The sequence below is a fragment of the Siphateles boraxobius genome, unplaced genomic scaffold (assembly GCF_051911475.1).
Source record: "Siphateles boraxobius isolate OS27281-9 unplaced genomic scaffold, OSU_SipBor_1 76, whole genome shotgun sequence".
NCBI lineage: Eukaryota > Metazoa > Chordata > Actinopteri > Cypriniformes > Leuciscidae > Siphateles > Siphateles boraxobius.
In genome coordinates this window covers 2867923-2888009 of record NW_027509204.1, presented here as the reverse complement: position 1 = coordinate 2888009, position 20087 = coordinate 2867923, and the positions used below count along the sequence as shown (strand labels likewise).

Below are 20087 nucleotides of genomic sequence, written 5' to 3'. Positions count from 1 at the left end.
GCACGTAGAAAAGTAACTCGTACCTTGTGTGACTGCTGAACTGTGTAATAGTTAATACATTCATTATGAATAATGTCACTAAGAAACGTTAACAGCTACTGAATTGGAAATCCACCAGGATATTAATAATTATTTTGATCCGTTGTACCACCTGACCAATCACAGACATCGCTCGGGCCGGTAACTCCGCCCACTTGTGTTCCCCGGATCAATGCGTTCTTCCCACACACGTGACGTCATTGCTCGGTCCCGTTGGCATCCGAGCTGTCAATGATCAGATCATCATCATGGCAGGGATGGAGGTCGCACCGCTGAGACAGTGGGATGATTTCTACCCAGGCCTTGACCGATTCTCCAAACCTGATTGGAAAGATTTAAGCAAATGGAACAACAGAGTCATCAGCAACCTGCTTTATTTCCAGACGAATTACTTTGCTGTCGCCATCGTCGTAATTCTGATTGTCGGGTAAGTAAATATATGAATTATTTATATTTATTAGTGAATGCATCATTTAATTTGTGTATAAGTTACATAATTTCATAAGCTTGCATAAATGGGGCAGCCAGCTCGGCTAAAGCGAGTTATCCTCCATTTAATGCACCAGTATTTCAATTCAGAACGTCAAAGATAGGATTTAAAATAGTAAATCAGAAAAACACCGTAATGTTATCAAGACTTGTGAAATATGTCTTGTTCGTGTGTGGAATGTGTTTGACACGGACCCACCCTGGTGTGTGTAGTCCTCATGTCAACCTCGCAGGCCTTTTGTTCTCCAGCTTTCTGGATTCGGTGAGTCACTTTCTGTGTGGCTGAAGAAAAGGACTAGACAATATTTTAGACGAGGAACAGACTTTTATTCAAGAAAGACACATTAGTTATAATATTGGATAGATAGATTGATACTAGATAGGCCTATATGTTAGACTACAGTGGATATGGTTAAGATGATAGTTTTATCTTATTGATAGAACTCAACTTTTTTTTAAGTTGGCTTTTTTTTTTTTTGGCTTGCTTAGTTGACACTTAATATTCAACAATAATATTGATCTCCTGCATTGACACCATTATATGAGAACTGAACTGAGCTGGACGATGACATCACTGTTTTCTCCAGAGCCAACTAAATTAATGCAATTTTTATTACAAAAATGAACCATCATTGAACTTACTTTAGCTGGACTATAACACTATTTTCTTTTAGATCTGCTGTACAGCATAAACAAATTGTGTTGCATTATTTTCCGGTTATCACTGTAAAGCTGCTTTGAAACAATCTATATTGTAAAAAGCGCTATATAATTAAGAGGACTTGACTTAAAACAATTACATTTTGGGGGTTTTGCAGTTATTTTCAAAAAGCTATCAAAATCCTATACAAATTATAGTTATGTTAAATTAGCAAGGGGGATTTCTTTCTGGCAGATTAGAAATTGTTTTTGTTTTTGTTAGAAACACAAATGATTGTCCTTTAGAAGAAAAAAGTACATTTTTTTAATTTAAAAAAATGAAAAAAACATTTTAGTTGTCAGTTTGCAGATGACACTGCCTTATTTTTGCAAGATAAGAATGAAATCATTGAAGCAGTGAAATGCATACAATCTTTTTTAGATATCAGGGCTAAGAATGAATATTCATAATCAGCATTGTTTAATTAATTTCTGTAATATTCCAATTGCAAATCAAGTTACATATCTGGGAGTTGTTATATATAAAGATGAATATCTGTGTAATAATTAAAATTTAAATCCAATTATTAACAAAACTAATAAGAGGTTTAATATGTGGTTAGAAAGGGATCTGTCAGTTCAGGGGCGGGTACTTTTGTCAAAAGCTGAAGGAATGTGTCGTTATCATTGGATATCCCGCCTACAGTTACCACACAATTGGATAAAATGCTTTTTTAATTTATTTTGAAAAACAAGAAATTCACTGAAGCCCAAAAGCACTTGCGATTGATGACGCACTTCATGCCGGAGCGCGATGCTGGTGTCGGACTGGGTTCAGAAACGGCTGCACGCTTCAGTTCCCGCGCAGACCATCCCGCTTTTCTCCGTCTCATCAGAAGTTCCTTAGCAAAATGCACCTCTGCTTCAGGCAGAAATCCAGACGCTCCTGGCCAAACATCAGTGGAAGTGATATCGTCAGACCAACGAGACTGTGGTCTAAACAGCCACTATTTACTCTTTCCCAAAAAAGGATGATAGCTTGCGTCCCATTCTGGATCTAAGACCGTTAAATCGTGCTTTGGCGAAACACTCGTTCAAGATGATCACTGTAAAACAGATCCTCACGCATATTCAGCCCGTGGACTGGTTTATCGAGATGGATTTTAAAGACGTGTCCTTTCACCTTCATAGCTCCTCATCACAGAAGGATCACGTTCAACGGGGTCCCTAACCAGGTCAAAGTTCTGCGGTTTGGGAAATGGCTTTGGCACCCTGTGCATCGCTTTCCCCCTGAGACTCAGTGGGATTCGCATGTTGAACTACCGGGACGATTGGCGTATCATCTCCCGTTCACAGCAGGTGCTGGAGGAACACAAACGTAGAGCTCTCGCACACTATCTTGCACCCAGCGCAATTGACTTTACACAAAGACACATGTATCATTCCTATTTTGCACCCGACGCATGGCGGACATTTCCCTCCACAGACGCACATCTGTAAATTAGGGAATGAACTTGCAGTTTCAGAAAACAATTCCACCTCAAACCAGGAAACGCGTTATTCAGATGCTATTTTAAGGGCGCATGCTTGGCCATAATATAGCGTGTGCACATCACACATACACTTCGCCTCTCATTTACACAGACGCAGCAGTTCCCATTTTTGCAAACCATACATAATTACAAGGAAAAATATTACCACACGGAGGAAATCATTGTGATGTCCATGAAGATGTGAAAAAATAGGTATAAATCTAGCTTACACATTTACCCAAATTATTATATGCCTGTTTAACCGAAGCTAATTTAGGTGGGTTTCTCCCGTCCCCATACAATGTCACTTCTCTCTCTTTTACGGGTCTGACGAGAACGTCGGTCTCCTTGGCTGTGAACTACTCCTGGCGTGCCAAAATCCACCATTATAATAGCAATCCGCCATGAAACAAGTGCGCCTGCTTTTAAAGAGAAGTTGAGGTGAAGCTCTGATTGGTTTATTGCACGCTACGCCCAAACCACACGTATGAGTAATGTAGCTACTTAAGAGATTACCATTTTAGATCCGCCCACAAAGTTTCTTGCGTTTTGGTTTGATACTTCAACTCAGTTGAAATAGGGCCCTTAGTCTGTCAGGGAACATGCCCTGAAGAGCAAGCTTCAGCCCTCTCAGTCCATCACATTCCTGGGAATGAGTTTAGACTTTCGATCGATGGTTTCGCGGCTGTCACCGAACCAGTTCAGACCGTTTTCCATGCTCTGGCTGCATTTCGGGTAGGTCAACAAGCCATGCCTCTGAAGTCTTCCCAGAGACTGATGGGATTGATGACAGCTGCAGCCTCAGCTTGCCGCTAAGGACATCAGCGTGGAAAAAGCGCTGAGAACGCGAGCGCATGCGATGACCCGCTGCCAGCCTGGTTCGACAGGATCAGGGGATCAGTATGGGCAGGGTGTCAGATCTGCTTCTGTGTTTTGCGCTCTCAGGACTTTTATTTTCTCTAAGTTTCTCTGTGTCTAGTTTTTGTATTCCTTCCTGTTTTTTTTGGCCAGGTTGTAGTTTTTTCCATTTTTATTAGTCTGCTCCAGGTGTGTCGGTTTCCCTTGTTAAGCTCGTTTACCCCTCTGTTTAAATAGCCTTGTATTATCTGGTTCTCTGTCCGGTCGTTGTTTGATGTCATGCAGGTGTCTGTGGTTCCTAGTGTTTTTCTCAGTGTTGTTTTGTCTCTGATTTATATTATTATTGTTTATTTCCATTAAAATCTCCTTGCATTTGGATCCTTCATCTCTGCCTTCCGTCTTTGATTCCCCCGTCCTGTGACAGAGGGAGGTCAGACTGAAAGTGATCATAACAGATGCATCGCTGAGCGACCCTGTGTGATGGCAGACCGGCTTTTGGGGTTTGGTCGGATGCCCAGAGTCAGTGGCATATAAACCGCCTGGAAATGAAGGCTGTTCACTTAGCCTTGCAGGAATTTCTGCTGTTTGTGAGAGCATTAGAACGGACAACAACAGCAGTGGTGGCGGCATTCATCAATCGCCAGGGAGGTGCTTTACAGGCTGGAGGAGCACACAGTCCGAAATTTGCGTAAACAATTTTTGCATGGTAAAAATAAATGTGACCTCATGTTTTGTCAATCACGTTTACACTCTGTCTCCGAAACTTTCGTCCAGCATAAAAAATATTGAATCGGATTTGATTTTCTGTGTTTTTCGCATCCGTAACAAGCATTTTGAATGGGGTTTTGACAAGTCAGAGCCACTGAATGATGAATACGAAAAACGGATACGAAAATTTTGGCCTCAGTGTGCAATGACCTTTACTATTGAAGATAGACCAGAGGCTGCATTGGATAAGGGCAGTTGATACACCGGGCAGGGTGTCCAGAAAGGGTGTGGTGCACGGAAAATAAAGGCCTGGATGATGCGACGGCAGCCATATTGCACCACACACCAGCTTACTGGTGGAGAAGAGACAGTGATGAAGCCAAATCAGTATATATGGGGATGATTAGGAGGCCATGATGGACAGAGGCCACTGGGCAAATTAGGCCAGGATGCCGGGGTTACACCCCTACTCTTTCGAAAGACATCCTGGGAGGTTTTTTTTTGAGCACAGAGAGTCAGGACTCTTGGTTTAACGTCTCATCCGAAGGACGGTGCTCTTTGACAGTATAGTGTCCCCGTCACTATACTGGGGCTTTAGGACCCACACAGACCACAGGGTGAGCACAGGGTGAGCCACAGGGTGAGCCCCCTACTGGCCTCACGAACATCTCTTCCAGCAGCAACCTGGTTTTCTCAGCAGGTCTCCCATCCAGGTACTGACCAGGCTCAGCCCTGCTTAGCTTCAGTTGGCAACCAGTCTTGGGCTACAGGGTGATATGGCTGCTGGCAAGCGCTGAAATGGCCCAACCAGTCATGGTTTCCGGAGCGTATGGACCAGTTTGTGGCCCTATCCGCTGACAAAGGACCTCCTATCCCAGGCGAGGGGTAGCATCTGCATCCCAGGCCGGAGCGGTGGGATTAGCATGTGTAGCAGGTCAGCGCAGCGTGAGTCCGCCAGGTGTTTCGCAGAGAGTGCTGAACACGATAGCAGAGGCAAGAGCGCCATCAACTATACGCTCTCAGATTGAAAGGGTTCTCTACCTGGTCGAAAGCCCTGACTCACTCCACTGATCCTGGCTTTTCTGCAAGACCGATAGCGGATGCGGGCAGTTCATCCTCTACGTTACAGGTATACCATTCACATCACTGTTGAGGGACGATCAGTGGGCAAACATGCTCTAATAATGAATTTTCTGCAGGGTAATGAACCCTCCCCGCCCCTATTTAATGCCAGTCTGGGACCTGTCTTTGGGACTTTCAACCGCTTCATGCGAGCGAGCTGAAAGTGCTCCCATTTAAGACAGCACCACTACTCTCGCTAGCATGTGGGAAGCGAGTAGGGGATATGCTAACTCTCTCTGTTAATGGTACTTGTATGCAGTTTGGGCCGAATGACTGGCTGACACCTAGACATGGTTATACGCTCTTAACTCTGTTCAGACCACAGGTTGTAACACATTCAACAGCTTTTCGTCTAGTATGGGAGTATTAAGAAAGGCTATCCAGTGTCTAAGCAGAGGCTTTCGCACTGGATAGTGGAAACCATCCGATTAGCTCGTGTTTCTCAGGAGACTGTTGGTGTGTGCGCCCACTCCACTAGGAGTTTGGCTTCATCTTGGGCTTGGGCAAGAGGAATGCCTATTCAGGACATTTGCTCAGCAGATGGATGGTCTTCACAGAATACCTTCGATAAGTTTTATAATAATTTTGAAATTCCTTCTTGTGCACTGCGTCTGTGCAACTGGAGTTTAATAAGCTGACACTGGATGACTGAGAGACTCGTCGCCACGCCCCTCCAGGGCGAGTAGTTTCGACAAGGTGGTATAATAAAAGATTGTGTGGTGAGCATCGACACTTGCGTTTCATATAGGGCATGAGCGGGCTCTTTGCTGCTCCTATGTGCTAACCAAAAACAACACTCGTCAAGCAGCTCGCTTGACTTATAATCAGGGTTTGAAATAACACCCGCCAAATGCGGATAAAAATCAGCTGTGGATGGTAACGCTGTCAAATCACTAGCCAATTTTACTGGGTTACTTATGATGTTTACTCACTTTGCTGCAAAAGTTCATATTGCACTAAATCTGCGCATGTCTGGCTTACTTGAACACGCCCGTCACTACGCAACAAATAGCGGCGCGTTTGTTCAATTGCATTGAAGCAATAGCTAAGATTAAAAAAAGCTGTGACATAGTTAATCTGGTTTATTTCTTTTTTCTTTTTTCTCCTTTATGGCTAGTAGAAGTTCTGAATCCCCGGTAACTTAAAAATGATGTAGCCAAATTGGCCGGTGAGTGGAAAAGTTCATTTCAAACCCTGCTTATAATGACAGGGCTCCAGCTGAGACTGCCTGCCCTGTTTTGTTTGCATATCACTGTATGCAACCCTTTTAATAGCATATAAAATCTGCTTTCCTAAGCTGATCAGGGGATTTTATATGTTCCCCATCGGATCATCTTCGACGCAATATCTCGTTCCATACTCTCTGGGAACCATGGTTACGCGAGGAACCCGAGACGTTTTCTCTTACGGATCATATTTCACACCTGTTGAATGTACATTTTTAAATTAATTTGACTGAAACACCCTTACGAAAATTAACCATGGTTTTATTATAGTAAAAGTGTTATAACCATGTTTTTTTGCGGATTGATTACCATTTATAATACAGTTTTACTGCAAATACAATGATTAAACAATGGTTAGCAAAACCATGATTTTTGTAAGAGCAGTATTAAAATATTTGCATGAATGTGCGGTAACTGCCTTAAAGAAATTTAACAATGTTTAACATTTAATTTATCTTAACAGCGTTAGAATGTTAACAATATTATTTATATAGCGCTTTTTACAATACACATTAAGAATGTTTGCATAAATGTGTGAATTACATTAGTTAAATTATCTAAAATATTTAATACAAATAAATAAATCTGTTCATTCTGATATTATTCGTCAGGTCTCACACTGCAGCTTTGCTGTAACTAGTTTAGACGAGCACTGACACCGGGTGGTGAAAAAATCACAAAAGGTTAAAGCACATTTTTTGGGGCTGGGCAGTGTATATAAATTTTGAGTTGAATTGACATATGAATGGTCATTTAAATATCTGAAAACCTAAAATAAATGGAGATCAGTCACATCATTTAAAACCCTTCCTGGTAAGGCAAGACTGCTGTGCTGCTCAGTTGCTGTGCAAATGAATTCATCCTCTGAACTGCATTAAACATTCTGTGTGCAGACACTAATAATGCCACATCAGAAGCGCTTCAGTGCCACCTGAGTGTAAATTTGCAGTGAAAATTTGGCACATTCATATGTAACCAACAAAAATTTAATTGTGCATTATTTGTCACCTACCCTACATCTGTTTGGGGCCTGAGCTGTTACTATTTATTATTTACTTTGTATTATCTTACTTTGTGTTAAAACAGAGTGATAACTATAGCTTCCACACCAACACTTTGTGCTGCAGTTTTGACGTCTGACGCTTAAAATACAAATTGTTCTTAAAGTGTTTCAAATTAGATCATTCCTCTGTGTTGTTATTGGTATAGCTTTCACTATTCTCATAGAAATATAATGAGTATTAAAACTACACAGTATCCTACTCTTACGGAACAAAAATATATGGGAATATACTGCAAATTTATAGGGATATATTACATAATACATTTCCATATATGGGAAACTAGTGCTTATATTTTTGCATATACTGCAATGTATGCATTGACCATGTATGGCCATATATTAATATATATAAAATATTTATACAATTTTATGAAGACAAAAATAGCATTACATGTACATAATATTCACAAAGTTTTATCCTTTATTGTGTATATATTGCACATACATGTTCCTTCCCATATAAATGTAAATGTATGTTCACACATACATATACACACATTCACGGAATGAGTTACAATAGTTTATTTCCCAGCATTTTCTGCATTTGACTGTTAAAAAAGAACAGCAAATGTTAAAGTTAAGCCGCAAAAAAACGTAAATTCCTTATTATTGAATATATTGTAATATATTAACACAATATATTATTGTGGAATATGTTTTCTTTTCATAATGGTAGCAATTTGTCGGTCCACACCAAATGTGAATTCCACAGACAGTCTCTCGTTGTCTATACTTGCTGATTAATATTCATATTCAATGAGATTTCAGGATGGATGACGCTAGAAAATAAGCAGCTGGCAAAATGTAGGAAAAAAATTACATACAGCACCTTTAACAAAATGTAATAATAGCAATAATATTGATTAATCAATGTCATTGCTGTGCATTAAATGACTTGTGTGTATTTTTCAGCTTCCTGAACCCGTTGGGCATGTTTCTTGGTGGGGCAGTTGTGGCGCTGGTCTTCACAGGCTCTGTGTGGGCAGGAGAGAATAAAGCCGTGATCAAGAACTTCAAGAAGAAAAATCCCGCCCTGTTTGTCGTGGGTGTGATGGGAATCAGCTACTTCCTGTTGTCCTTGTGTGGAGGAGTGATGGTGTTTCTCTTTGGCATCACATTCCCAATGCTCTGTGAGTACTAGTATTAGATCTCCTGGATTTGCACTGCCTTATTACAAGTGCACTATCATGTCATTTCTGTTTATGTCTTGTTTGGAGCTTTCCTTGGACTTTGTACTGACACTTACTGGTGTGGATGAAGCATCACCCCAAAACAAACAGTATTTCTGTCACCATTGTAGGAATAATGATCTTTACGTATTTGTCACCCACACTAAAAAATGAAGGTTACAAAAGAGAACCAAAGCGATGCCAATGAAGTTCCACAGAGAACCTTTCAGTTCTTAAAAGAACCGTTTTTCTTCTAAATGTAAAAACTTTTTTTCTCATAAAGAACCTTTTGTGCAACGGAAAGGCTCCATGGATGTTAACGGTTCTTCGTGGAACCATCAATACCGATAAAGCACCTTTTATTTCAAGCGTGAAGAATCAGAGTTTACCCAGAACAAGTGAGTGGTATTATAAAACCAATACATAAATGAAAAATAATACATCTCTTTTCTACACCCAGTAATGACCGTTGGCATCAAAAGTAACTAATTAAACAGCAATTCTACTTTGAAAAACAGAAAATGGCTTCCTCAATGGTTTCAGTTTTTCACCCAAAACTGAAAATTCTGTCATCATTTACTCACTCATGTCATTTCGAAGGGCCGTTCACACCAAGGACGATAACTGTAATGATAACGATAAAGATATAGTTCTAAAAATCATTCTAAATATAAAAGAATAGCAAAATTCACACCGCAACTATAACGGTAACGGCACTGAGGAACAATATCGATGGAATCACTTTCAGAACGATGTTTTACAGCTGATGAATGATTAAAACATTGACAGCCAATCAGAATCTATTCTGCTTCAAAGAGCTCGAGCATTTAAAGCAGCAGACAACAAGACTGCAGCGTGCTTAGAATAAACCGGATGATATTGTCCGCTGGTGTGAACACTAAATCATGTTACATTAACAAAGTTCGGGAGGAGTATGTTCAAATGATCTTGGAGGGTGAGTAAATGATGACAGAATTGTAATCTTTGTGTGAATTATCCCTTTAATGTTGGAGGACCTGAGCTACTACATTATATCAGCGTGTGACATTCATAATAACAGACCTAACATGATCATTATATACTCAGGATAGACTCGTGCTGCATGAGTATGTTGTGTTACTGTGGAAAACAGGAAGAGATTTAGTAGAGTGTTTTGCATGTAGCTATGGCAACACAAAACACCATTACCTAATTACAGTATATTCCATTTTAGCACTTGCTGACAGTAGCAGATCCGATTCTTGGCAACATCCCTGCCTAAAACCACTACCAGAGCCTTTTACAGCAGACTGCCCTATTACCAAACGCAATATATATACTAAACACAATGTAAAGGGATCTTAAGAATAACTCTGTACAAACTAAAGACAAAAAAGTAACCAAATGTCTGAGAGTTAAAGGGTTAGTTCACCCAAAAATGAAAATTCTGTCATCATTTACTCTTCCCCATGTCGTTCCAAACCCGTAAGACTTTCGTTTCGGGACACAAATGAAGATCTTTTTGATGAAATCTGAGCGCTTTCGCACGATCGCTTTATATGATGAACAAACAGATTTAATTTAGGCTTGTATTCACATATAAACATTGATCAGCAAACATAAAAGGTCCTAATTACCTCATTGGTTTTTACAGAAGGTCAAACGGGCTGCGTTACACGAGAATAAACCTCATTGGTTCTCATACCCGTGAACAAACATGTTTGAGCCTCCGTTTACCACAACTGATATATAAGCTGATGAATGTTGATATGTGGATAAAAGCCTAAATTCAATGTGTTCATCATTTAAAGGTCCTTTATTGTACCCCTTTCTGGAGTTTTATTTTTGGTTTTTATGTCCTTAAAGGTGCAATGTGTAATATTTCTGAGGATCTATTGACAGAAATGCAATATAAGATCCATAACTATGTTTTCAGTGGTGTATAAAGACCTTGCATAATGAACCGTTATGTTTTTATTACCTTATAATGAGACATTTATATCTCCATACCCGCGGGCTCCTTCTATGGAGGTCGACATATTGTGACGTCATGTTTCTACCGTAGCCGACAGAGATGCGCGGTTGGCGGTTATAGCCGCGTACTCTGCGGATAAACCGCGGATCGGGCGGATGACGTGACGGAAAAAAATATTTTAATTAAATTCGAGCGGGTGGCGGGCGGTTTCTAGTCTCACAGCTGTCATCAGCAGCGCCTTGTATCAGCGGATGGCGGGCGGGTGCGGTTTTGAAAATTGATCATAAACGTTGCTGCGGATGGATGGCGGACGGATGATGAGTTTTGTGATGCGGTTGCGGATGAAATAATAGCCCATCCGCTAGATGTGGGCGATATATCGTTTAGACGATAATATCCAAATTGTTGTCTGGACGATATGCAAAATTGGGATATCGAATATTTCATAAATTGTACAATCCGACCCCCCAAACATGAAAAGAGCTGAAGGAAGTTAAAGAGAAAACAAATAACGCATAACCCTCTAAACAATTATATGTAGGGATTTTAATACTGTAGGGGTTGGTTTGACTGCATTTTATTTTATTTTTTGTACAAATTCACGATCGTTCCTCAATTGCAAAGAGAGTAAGCTGCTACTAATTTGCAATATACAACTACGAAGTTCTTACCTGTGTGTTATGACGTTTCTTAGGTTGAAGAAACAATCCAAAATCGTAAAGAGTAAAGCCGATGTACGATTAATAAAATAGCTGTCAGAAAAGGCAACATATGCGTTGTTTGTGGAAAAATTATCTGAAGTTAAAAAGTTTTTCTTAAATGTCTGTGGCGTCCTCAAGTGGCGAGCTTCGTGATTGCATCATTAGAAAATTGCATTGTATAATGAATCCAAAAGATGGAATAAATTTTCCCAAGAGATCGGTTCCGTACGCATTACAAGCCGAACCATTCCGGTGGTTGGACCATTTTTCCCGCCGACCAAAATCCGCGCTGGAGCGAACACCACAACGTTGTGCAACATCAAATGGCAAATGTGATGAAAGCGGAACGAAACTCATTATTTTGTGCTTCACGGACCGTTTATCAGTTCGGACGAATGTAAGTGCAGCGCGATTAAGCGACACCGTTACTACATAAGAGATCCTGTAACCAAAGCATTTGAATTCGCCACTTAAGTAATAACATCGCTACGAGATCTAGTGAGAAGCGTTACAATTTCTCCGTTATTAACGGATCAAACAGCGCTGACGTGGAAACCAGGAGAAACATCGTTACATGAATGAACTAGTTATAGGTTTTAAGTCCACAGATCATTCACCTTGGATTTAATGTAGTAACACTAACTTGTAAGCAGGGAAGTTTGGGAGAAATATTAAAATGCTTTCAAGTACGTCACACATCTTTTTCCAGCACTTCAAAACTCAAATGTTATTTAAATGTTATTTTCAATGTGATGACCAAAACATTATTTGTTCATGCTTCAAAGATTACCCCATTTATAAAACTAAAAGTTTCAAGATGTAGGAAAACTCACACTTATTTAAAAATATTTTTTCTTTTAATAAATAGGAAATTTCTATGGCATTTCTTTATTTTTGCTGTGTCGAAACAGACGGAACCGTGACACCACTGTATCGTATCAAACTGAACCGTGAATTTTGTGAACCGTTACACCCATAAAAGAACAATAAAGACTTATTGAATAATATTTTATTATTTTAAAAAGTTTAGGAGTCTTTAAATCAATAATGTCTCATATCTTTATGTACTAGTAATTCTATACAATAATAGGTCAAATGCAGCAAGTCAAAAGACCAACTGGACCTTCTTTGCCAGTTTGCACACATTTCTTTGAAGGATTGCAAAAATATCGTCTGAATATCGATATCGAGATATAGAAAAAAAATATTGAGATATTAATTTTTGTCAATATCTCCCACCCCTACCATCCGCACATCTCTAGTAGCCGACAGCGAACACACAGTGCTACAGAGCGCGTTTCCTCACTACCTTGAAAAAGAAGTTTTCAGTGGTGTATAAAGACCTTACTTAATGAACCGTTATATTTGTATTACCTTAGAATGAGTAGTTTCTGTCTACACACACCGTGGGTTCCCTTACATTGAAATGCGCCGACATGTTTCTACGGTGGCCCTAAACCGACAAACGCGTTTAGTTACTATGTTGCTCTTCGTGCAAGGAAGCAAGCTTAGTTAAGCGAATAAAACACTGACACAATGATGAACAAGTAACAATAATATTCGCAATAACATATAGTTTTACTGAATAATTAAGTAAACATAATTTCTTAATTTATGCTTGTAAAGAAACCTCATTGCTGAACTGGCTACTCTCTGCTGTCTCAGACGATGACATCACTTCCTTTCGGCCACCATAACTTCTGTTGGTTGCAATTTGTAATCTCACCACTAGATGCCGCTAAAAATCACACACTGCACCTTTAAGAATATATATTTGCGGTATCCACCTTTTTCCTGGTTAGCGAATTTACCCACGATTCATTGCGGGTTTGAACCGGAAGCCGGTTGTCCTTTTCCGGTTCGAAGCTTTATGAAGATTAAGCGCCGCTTGCTCAGAACGTCGCAGTGATGTGCTGGTTAGAAAATATGTGAAATAAGTAGGGCTGCCCCTGCCCGTGCACGACTGAAGTTGGGTTGAAAGTTATGTATACTATATGGGAGAGAATGCTAAACCATAATGAGCGTTTTCCTAATATATTGCCTATTCTGCATCTCAACGCACACATAAGCTTGCCACAAAAAAAACGGCAAAAGTAATGATTATGCATTAAACATTTGAATTGTTTATTAATAACTAGTGTTTTCTGTAAGTGTCGACTGCAAAAATAAATTTGATGATACTGACTCGCCAACTTCGCAGTAGTGAACGCGCCTATAGAGAGAAATGCACACTTCATACGAATTAACCTATACATAAGCAGAGAGCAGCCCATTTCTGCTCGTTTTTAATTATTTTCATTACAAGTACACATTTCAAGCTTTCTATAGATATACTTATCATGTATGTGAGGCAAGTACATACACTGAGTTTCGTTGATTAATAAGACGTGCTCCAGTTCACGCGCCTGCGCCTCTGTGTCCTGTATATCTACTATTTGTGCTTCTTATTTATTATTCCAGGCAATTTGTTGATAAAACATTGATAAAAATGAAGATACAATTTATACTAAACGAAATTCACTTTAAAGAAAGGCTTTCTACAAAACAAAACTTGATAAGTGGTCAAAATCATATCTGAGCCATCCAAATGTTTTCCGATATATTGGGCATCTTATGATCATATCTGACTCATCTCATGCGGTTCCTTTTCATATAATCAACATAGATGAAATAAATTTAAAAAAAACATTATATTGTGAAACTTAAATATAAAACGTATGTTTAGTTGTTTTTTGTTTAACTTATATTTAAGCGTCACACTGCTCTTCTTTGCTCACATGCTCTGGTGTGTAGCCTATAGCCTATACATGTGTGCGTGATGTGATGGAGGGGGGCGATTCTCAAATATTAATTGGATAATACCCAGCAATCTTCGAATATTATTTTTGCTTGAAATGCAAAACATACTATTTTTGGTTTGGCATGACAGAAATAGCGGCCCCTAATAATTCCTAAAAAAACTAACATCTCAGTTCTTCGCGATCTCACAAAGCTCCGTTATTATCAATGATCAATGAAGCTGACTGCACAATAAATCTTTCATAATGTCAACACTTCGTTTGTTATGATCAGAGGATTTGCCAGCATGCAGAATTCAGCGCTGAACAAAAACTCAGTTTTGAGTGGTGAGTGTATTCTGTCTTAAGTGCATCTCATTGGCTATTGCGTTCCCCATGACCTCTGTTATCATGAAAAAAGCCATGAAATTTCATTTTTGATAATATGGGACCTTTAAAGCGATCGAGTAATTAATGACAGAATTTTCCATTTTGGGTGAACTCTGCCTTTAAGCAGCCTCCAATTTATCACTATATGTATGTGTTTTTATGTATCTAAATTTTAATAAAATAAACTAATAATAAAAGGAATGACTGCACTGCATCCAGTGGGCACTATACTATACACTTGGAAAGATGACAGACTACAGGGAGAAACGGCATTAAATACAGAGTAGTCGTCTTTCTCTGTCAGCTTTGCTAAGTGTTCAGTCTCATAGCATGTAATATATTACCATGTGTCCAGTTTCTGTTCATCAAGAGAGGTATTGTTGCTTAAGATTCAGTCTTTTGTTTCGCCCCTGCAGTGATCCTTATCCACGCTTCTCTGAGACTTCGCAGCATAAAGAACAAGTTGGAGAACAAGATTGAGGGTGTTGGCCTAAAGAAGACGCCCATGGGAGTCATACTGGATCTCCTGGATCAACAAGAAGAAAAAATCAACAAAATTCAAGATTTTTTGGAGAGCAAGCTGAAAGATTGAGCATGAAACACATCAGTGTCAAGAAAAAACAGCCACTGTTTCTTTTCAAGGTTTTTTTTTTGTGGGGGGTGGGGGGGTTGGTCTTGGTTTGACAACCAAATGCCAGAAATGAAAATATTTATTAAGTACCAAAGTATGACAAAATTCCAAAACCATATGTTTGTCACGTCACCAAAAAGAATGATTGGAACTATTTAAAATCATGTTTATAGTTCTTGCTAAGACTGTCTATCAAACTCTTGTCTTAGCTAGATATCCTAAACCCGTTTCCTTTGTGTATGCAGCTTCCATTGACATTTAGTCTGTTTTTGTTTTCATACCAAATGAATATGAATAAAAGTGTATTATTTGTAAAGCTTTAATAGATTTCTATTGACAGTCACTGAAGGCACTTTGAAATATTTATCATCATAGAAATTATAGGTTTGGTTATACCTTATCTTTCCCCCATGATGAAGGCGATCATCAATCATCTACTGCACATTAATAATTAAATTTAATGTTTTCACATGCGCTATGATATCTGAAGTGTATTTATTAATGAAAAATACATTTTTTGCATGTTTTGTTTATTTTTTTGGCTAACAGCCTCAGCGGTGAACAAACCTTTATGCTTCTGATATCATATAAATGCACAATTACTGTTTGCTCACTGGTTTGAAGAGATTTAATGAATGTGGAAAAGTTTGGACATGATACGAGTCAGTAATAAAGTAAACAACTGCTTTTGCAGAAATCAGATTTCAGGTAGAAGTTTTCTTTCAAAGTAATGCATGGTTGAATTCAGATACAGTATGTTTGGGATTGGGATTGGTGTTTTTACTCATTAACTCTTAAAAGAGTTATTCCCTTCTGCACAATTTTGGCAGAAGTTATCCAAGGCAATGTTACCCTTTTATGGTGTCTATGCAGGTTATATTTTTGCAGCTAACATTTCTTCACTCCCTGTTGTGCAGTGAAACCTAATAGAGGGCCTCTAGTTAGATTTGATTTCAAAGCTCATTTGATAATTTCAGATAATGCATGATCAAGTGTTGGTCACTTAGATAATATCTGGAGTGTGAATTGCTAAAACTCGTTTTTTGATGTTGTTTTTTCCTACATAAGCATGTAATCTCAAACTGCAGAGCAATTTAAGATGTTTAGCCTAGTGCTAATTTTGAATAAAGGCTTATTTTTCACAGAGAACTATACTTATTTATTATACTAAAACAAATTGTGGTGTGTGTGTGTGTGTGTGTGTGTGTGTGTGTGTGTGTGTGTGTGTGTGTGTGTGTGTGTGTGTGTGTGTGTGTGTGTGTAGGTTTATATTCATAACTTTGTTAGTGGTTAAAGTGGGGAAAACACAAATGCACATTATTCCAAAGAATGTTTGACTTAGTAATCTTTCGTGAAAATATAATATATATTTAATATATTAAAACATATTATATAAATATAATATTGCTCCACCTCTGCAATGACTTCCCTTTTTCAGCTGAAATGTTTCTCCAAAAGGAATACTACAAAAAGGATGAGAGCGTGCATGCTTTACAACACAGACAACTGTTGAAGTCCTTATGAAGGGGCCATGCTAACTTGGGATGATTTCAACAACTACTAGTATTATTGTGTAGTATTAATGTAATGGCCTAAAGATGATTTTACTGGTTAAGTTTCTTAACTGTAATCCATACTGTTACAAAGTACAAACTAACATTTACCTTATAATTGATGTAGTAACTGGATGGAATCAAAAACATACTATTTTAGCAGAACCTCATTTTTCCCACTACATTGTGTATTGTTCATGAGAAGAAATATATTGTGTGCTTAATTGTTTTATAACTGCAGACAGATACCAAACATTGGCTTACACCTTTGGTCACAAAATTTGGTCTCTACTTCTCCATCGACTTACATCACGTGTCCCACGGCCAACCCGGCGCCATACTATGGCTTTGCGGAGGAATGCAAAGGATTCCTGTTACATGATTCCTCTTGCGGTCACTGAGCCTCGAGATGCAGCCTCAACGCGTCCCCACAGAGGGAGCTAAAATTATAATAACAAGTTCTCTGTTAACAGCAAGAGCGACGATTTGCAGTAATCCTGGGTGGTCACGCACTCCCTTAAAAGTTTCACTTCCGTGAAGTGTTTCGTCAAGGATTGACACCTTCACTGCGGCTGCATCTCGCTGTACGATGACACTATCTGACTGAAGAAGTTCATTCAATTGGCCATTTAAGTCTCCCATCGTATGCTGGGTTGTCTGGAGTCCACCGAGGGTAAACAAAGCAAGCCAGCTCTCCAGGACCCCTGCAAATCGAATCCACTCAACTTCCCATGGCTGAGCGATGCCGACGGCAGACCCAGGGGTAATGTTTATAAGGCGGAGCAGCTGGGCATGCCATCAATTCATGCCATCAATCCATGTCCTCTGGTGAGTTTTGTTCAAACTTGTGTTAGTTCCACTACTGCCTCTAATGTGTCTATTTCAGTCACTGTTATCTCACCTCCAAAAGACCATCAAGGAGTGGAGTTACCAAGCCCAGTCCATAACTGGCAAACCTCTGAATCGTAGCACCATTAAGTATCGAGTGGGTCCCATCCAGTTACAAGTTGACCATCTGCATCGGGAACAAATCCATCTTCTGGTTCTTAATAAATCCACCACTGGCATCATCATAGGGCGACTGTGGTTAATCCAATTACCACCCTGTACGTGTTGAGGAATGGGGAAGTCCTAAAGTTGGGGGGTGACTGTTATCCATCTTGTTTCCCAGAACTGCTATTGAAAATGCTCCATTCCAGTCCAACCTGTTCCAGTATATTCTACATCTACTAAAAGTCATCTTGATAAGCAGTCTGTGGATATTCCAGAGTGTTATGCCCACTTCAGTGACATGATCCGCCCCAAGAAAGCTTTCCAACTTCTACCACACAGGCCACCGGACTGTGCTATCAATCTCATTCCAGGTGAGCCAGTGCCCAGAGGAAGAATTTATCCACGCTCCATCCCCGAGCAGAAGGCCATGGAGGAGTACATCCAGGACGTTCTACGGCTGCATTTGTCCATCAACCTCCTCTGCTGCCTCTAGTTTTTTTTTTTTTGTGGCAAAAAAGGATGGAGGCTTGTGGCCCTGTATTGATTATCGCTCCCACAACAACATCACCATAAAATTCCGATATCGTCCTCTCGTCCTGGCAAAATTCCCTCTCTTCCTGGCAGCCCTTGAACACCTCTGTGGCGCTACCATCTACACTAAGTTGGACCTTTGTAGCGGCTATAATCTAATCAGGATTTGCGAAGGAAATGAATGGAAAACAGCTTTTGTAACCCTCTTCAGGCTACTTTGAGTACTGCGTTATGCTGTATGGCCTGGTCAATGCCCCCTCAGTCGTCCAAGATTGTATGCATGAGATGTTCTGGGATTATCTCCACCAGTTTGTGTTAGTCTATATCAACAACATCCTTGTCTACCGCCGAAGCACACCTGAACACCGCTGCCAAGTTACAGAGGTCCTCAAGAAGTTACAAGAGTTCAACCTGATTCTGAAAACTGAGAAATGCTAGTTCCATCAGTTTGAAATCCAGTTCCTTCATTACAACATAAGTCAAGATGGTGTCTCCATGGACGAGAGGAAGGTAGACGCTATCCACAACTGGTCGATCCCCATTTTCCTCTTCTCTGTGGAAAGCCCACGTCTCTGTCCTGGTCCCCTGAAGCCACAAATGCCTTTAAACAACTGCAGCAAGCTTTCTGAAGTGCTCCGCTCCTGACACACCCTGACCCCGACAAGCCCTTCACCTTGGAAGTAGATGCATCAGCTACCTGAGTAGGAGCAGTACTTTAAATGAATCTGCAGTTTTGAACGAATCGGTTGAATCAATCAATCAATAGTTCCCTTTAAGGCAGTTACTTGCCATAAGCTACTGGTGCTTTTAGGTTCATATATAAAGTATAATTTCATTTATATAGCTATTTTCAATATAATTAAAATATAATAACATTATGTGTTGTATAAATGCGTTAACGACACGTCTAAGCTTCATTAAACAGTCTGTATATTAGCCCGTAGCTCGTCTGTAAGGGCAGGTGGTTCAGTGTCCCACCAAAATATTCATTCAAAACATAGACCTCTATATAAACTGAATCAATAATAAATTGTAAATGTGTTCAGCATTCTAGAACAAACATTTTTAGGATTTTAAGCTGTAAAGTGAGCAGGATATATGTACGGGTTAATGCCCGAGGAGGTGTCCATTGTCAGGTATTAATGGACGACGGCGAGGCGTGAACCGTCCGACGCGCAGTGGTTGCCTCCGCTGAAGTCCATTAATACCTAGACAATGGACACCTCGAAGGGCATTGACCCGCTTATACCTTGGTCACTTGCCAAAATTTCTTTCTTCAGCAGCATCCCAGTCATCAAAGTTGTCAAATTCTCCACTAAATTTAAAAGAAATATCGAAGTCGCACATAGTAGGCTATGTATAACGGCTAACTAGATGTTTTTTTTGATACAATAAATTGTAAACGGATACTTTGACTGCCTGTTGCCATGGTTACTCACAGCTGATGTAGCCAGCGCATTAATTTATTAATTTCGAATGTTAAACAGTCAGTTTCACCAGAACTCCTTTACTAGGTGTCCTCTATCACTTTTTAATGGACACCCTGCAGCCAATCAGAACCGAGTATTAAACCAGACCATGTTATAATAAAATTTAGAGCATAGCTTTGGCAGGCTTGTACCAGGCATGATACTACACGGGGCAGCGGGTGCTTGACCCCTCTGATTTACTGATCTCATCTGAAGTCTAATCACTGCTCAAAAGGGGGTTTT

At 39.7% G+C, this 20087-nt stretch overlaps 1 protein-coding gene across 1 annotated transcript; it reads left to right on the top strand.

Annotated features, from left to right (window-relative positions):
• The first annotated feature begins 44 nt into the window (after nucleotides 1-44).
• arl6ip5b (ADP-ribosylation factor-like 6 interacting protein 5b) lies at nucleotides 45-16447 on the top strand. The gene is made up of 3 exons (XM_077217808.1): nucleotides 45-466; nucleotides 8589-8806; nucleotides 15084-16447. The coding sequence occupies exons 1-3, from the start codon at nucleotides 288-290 to the stop codon at nucleotides 15257-15259; spliced, it is 573 nt and encodes a 190-aa protein (XP_077073923.1). The 5' UTR covers nucleotides 45-287; the 3' UTR covers nucleotides 15260-16447.
• Nucleotides 16448-20087: the final 3640 nt, after the last annotated feature.

What these genes read in the sequence shown, in the direction of transcription:
- arl6ip5b (XM_077217808.1), top strand. Translation starts at nt 288, where the DNA reads ATGGCAGGGATGGAGGTCGCACCGCTGAGACAGTGGGATGATTTCTAC. An exon ending in GTCGTAATTCTGATTGTCGG is followed by an intron (nt 467 to 8,588) that starts GTAAGTAAATAT and finishes TGTATTTTTCAG; the next exon opens with CTTCCTGAACCCGTTGGGCA. An exon ending in CATCACATTCCCAATGCTCT is followed by an intron (nt 8,807 to 15,083) that starts GTGAGTACTAGT and finishes TCGCCCCTGCAG; the next exon opens with TGATCCTTATCCACGCTTCT.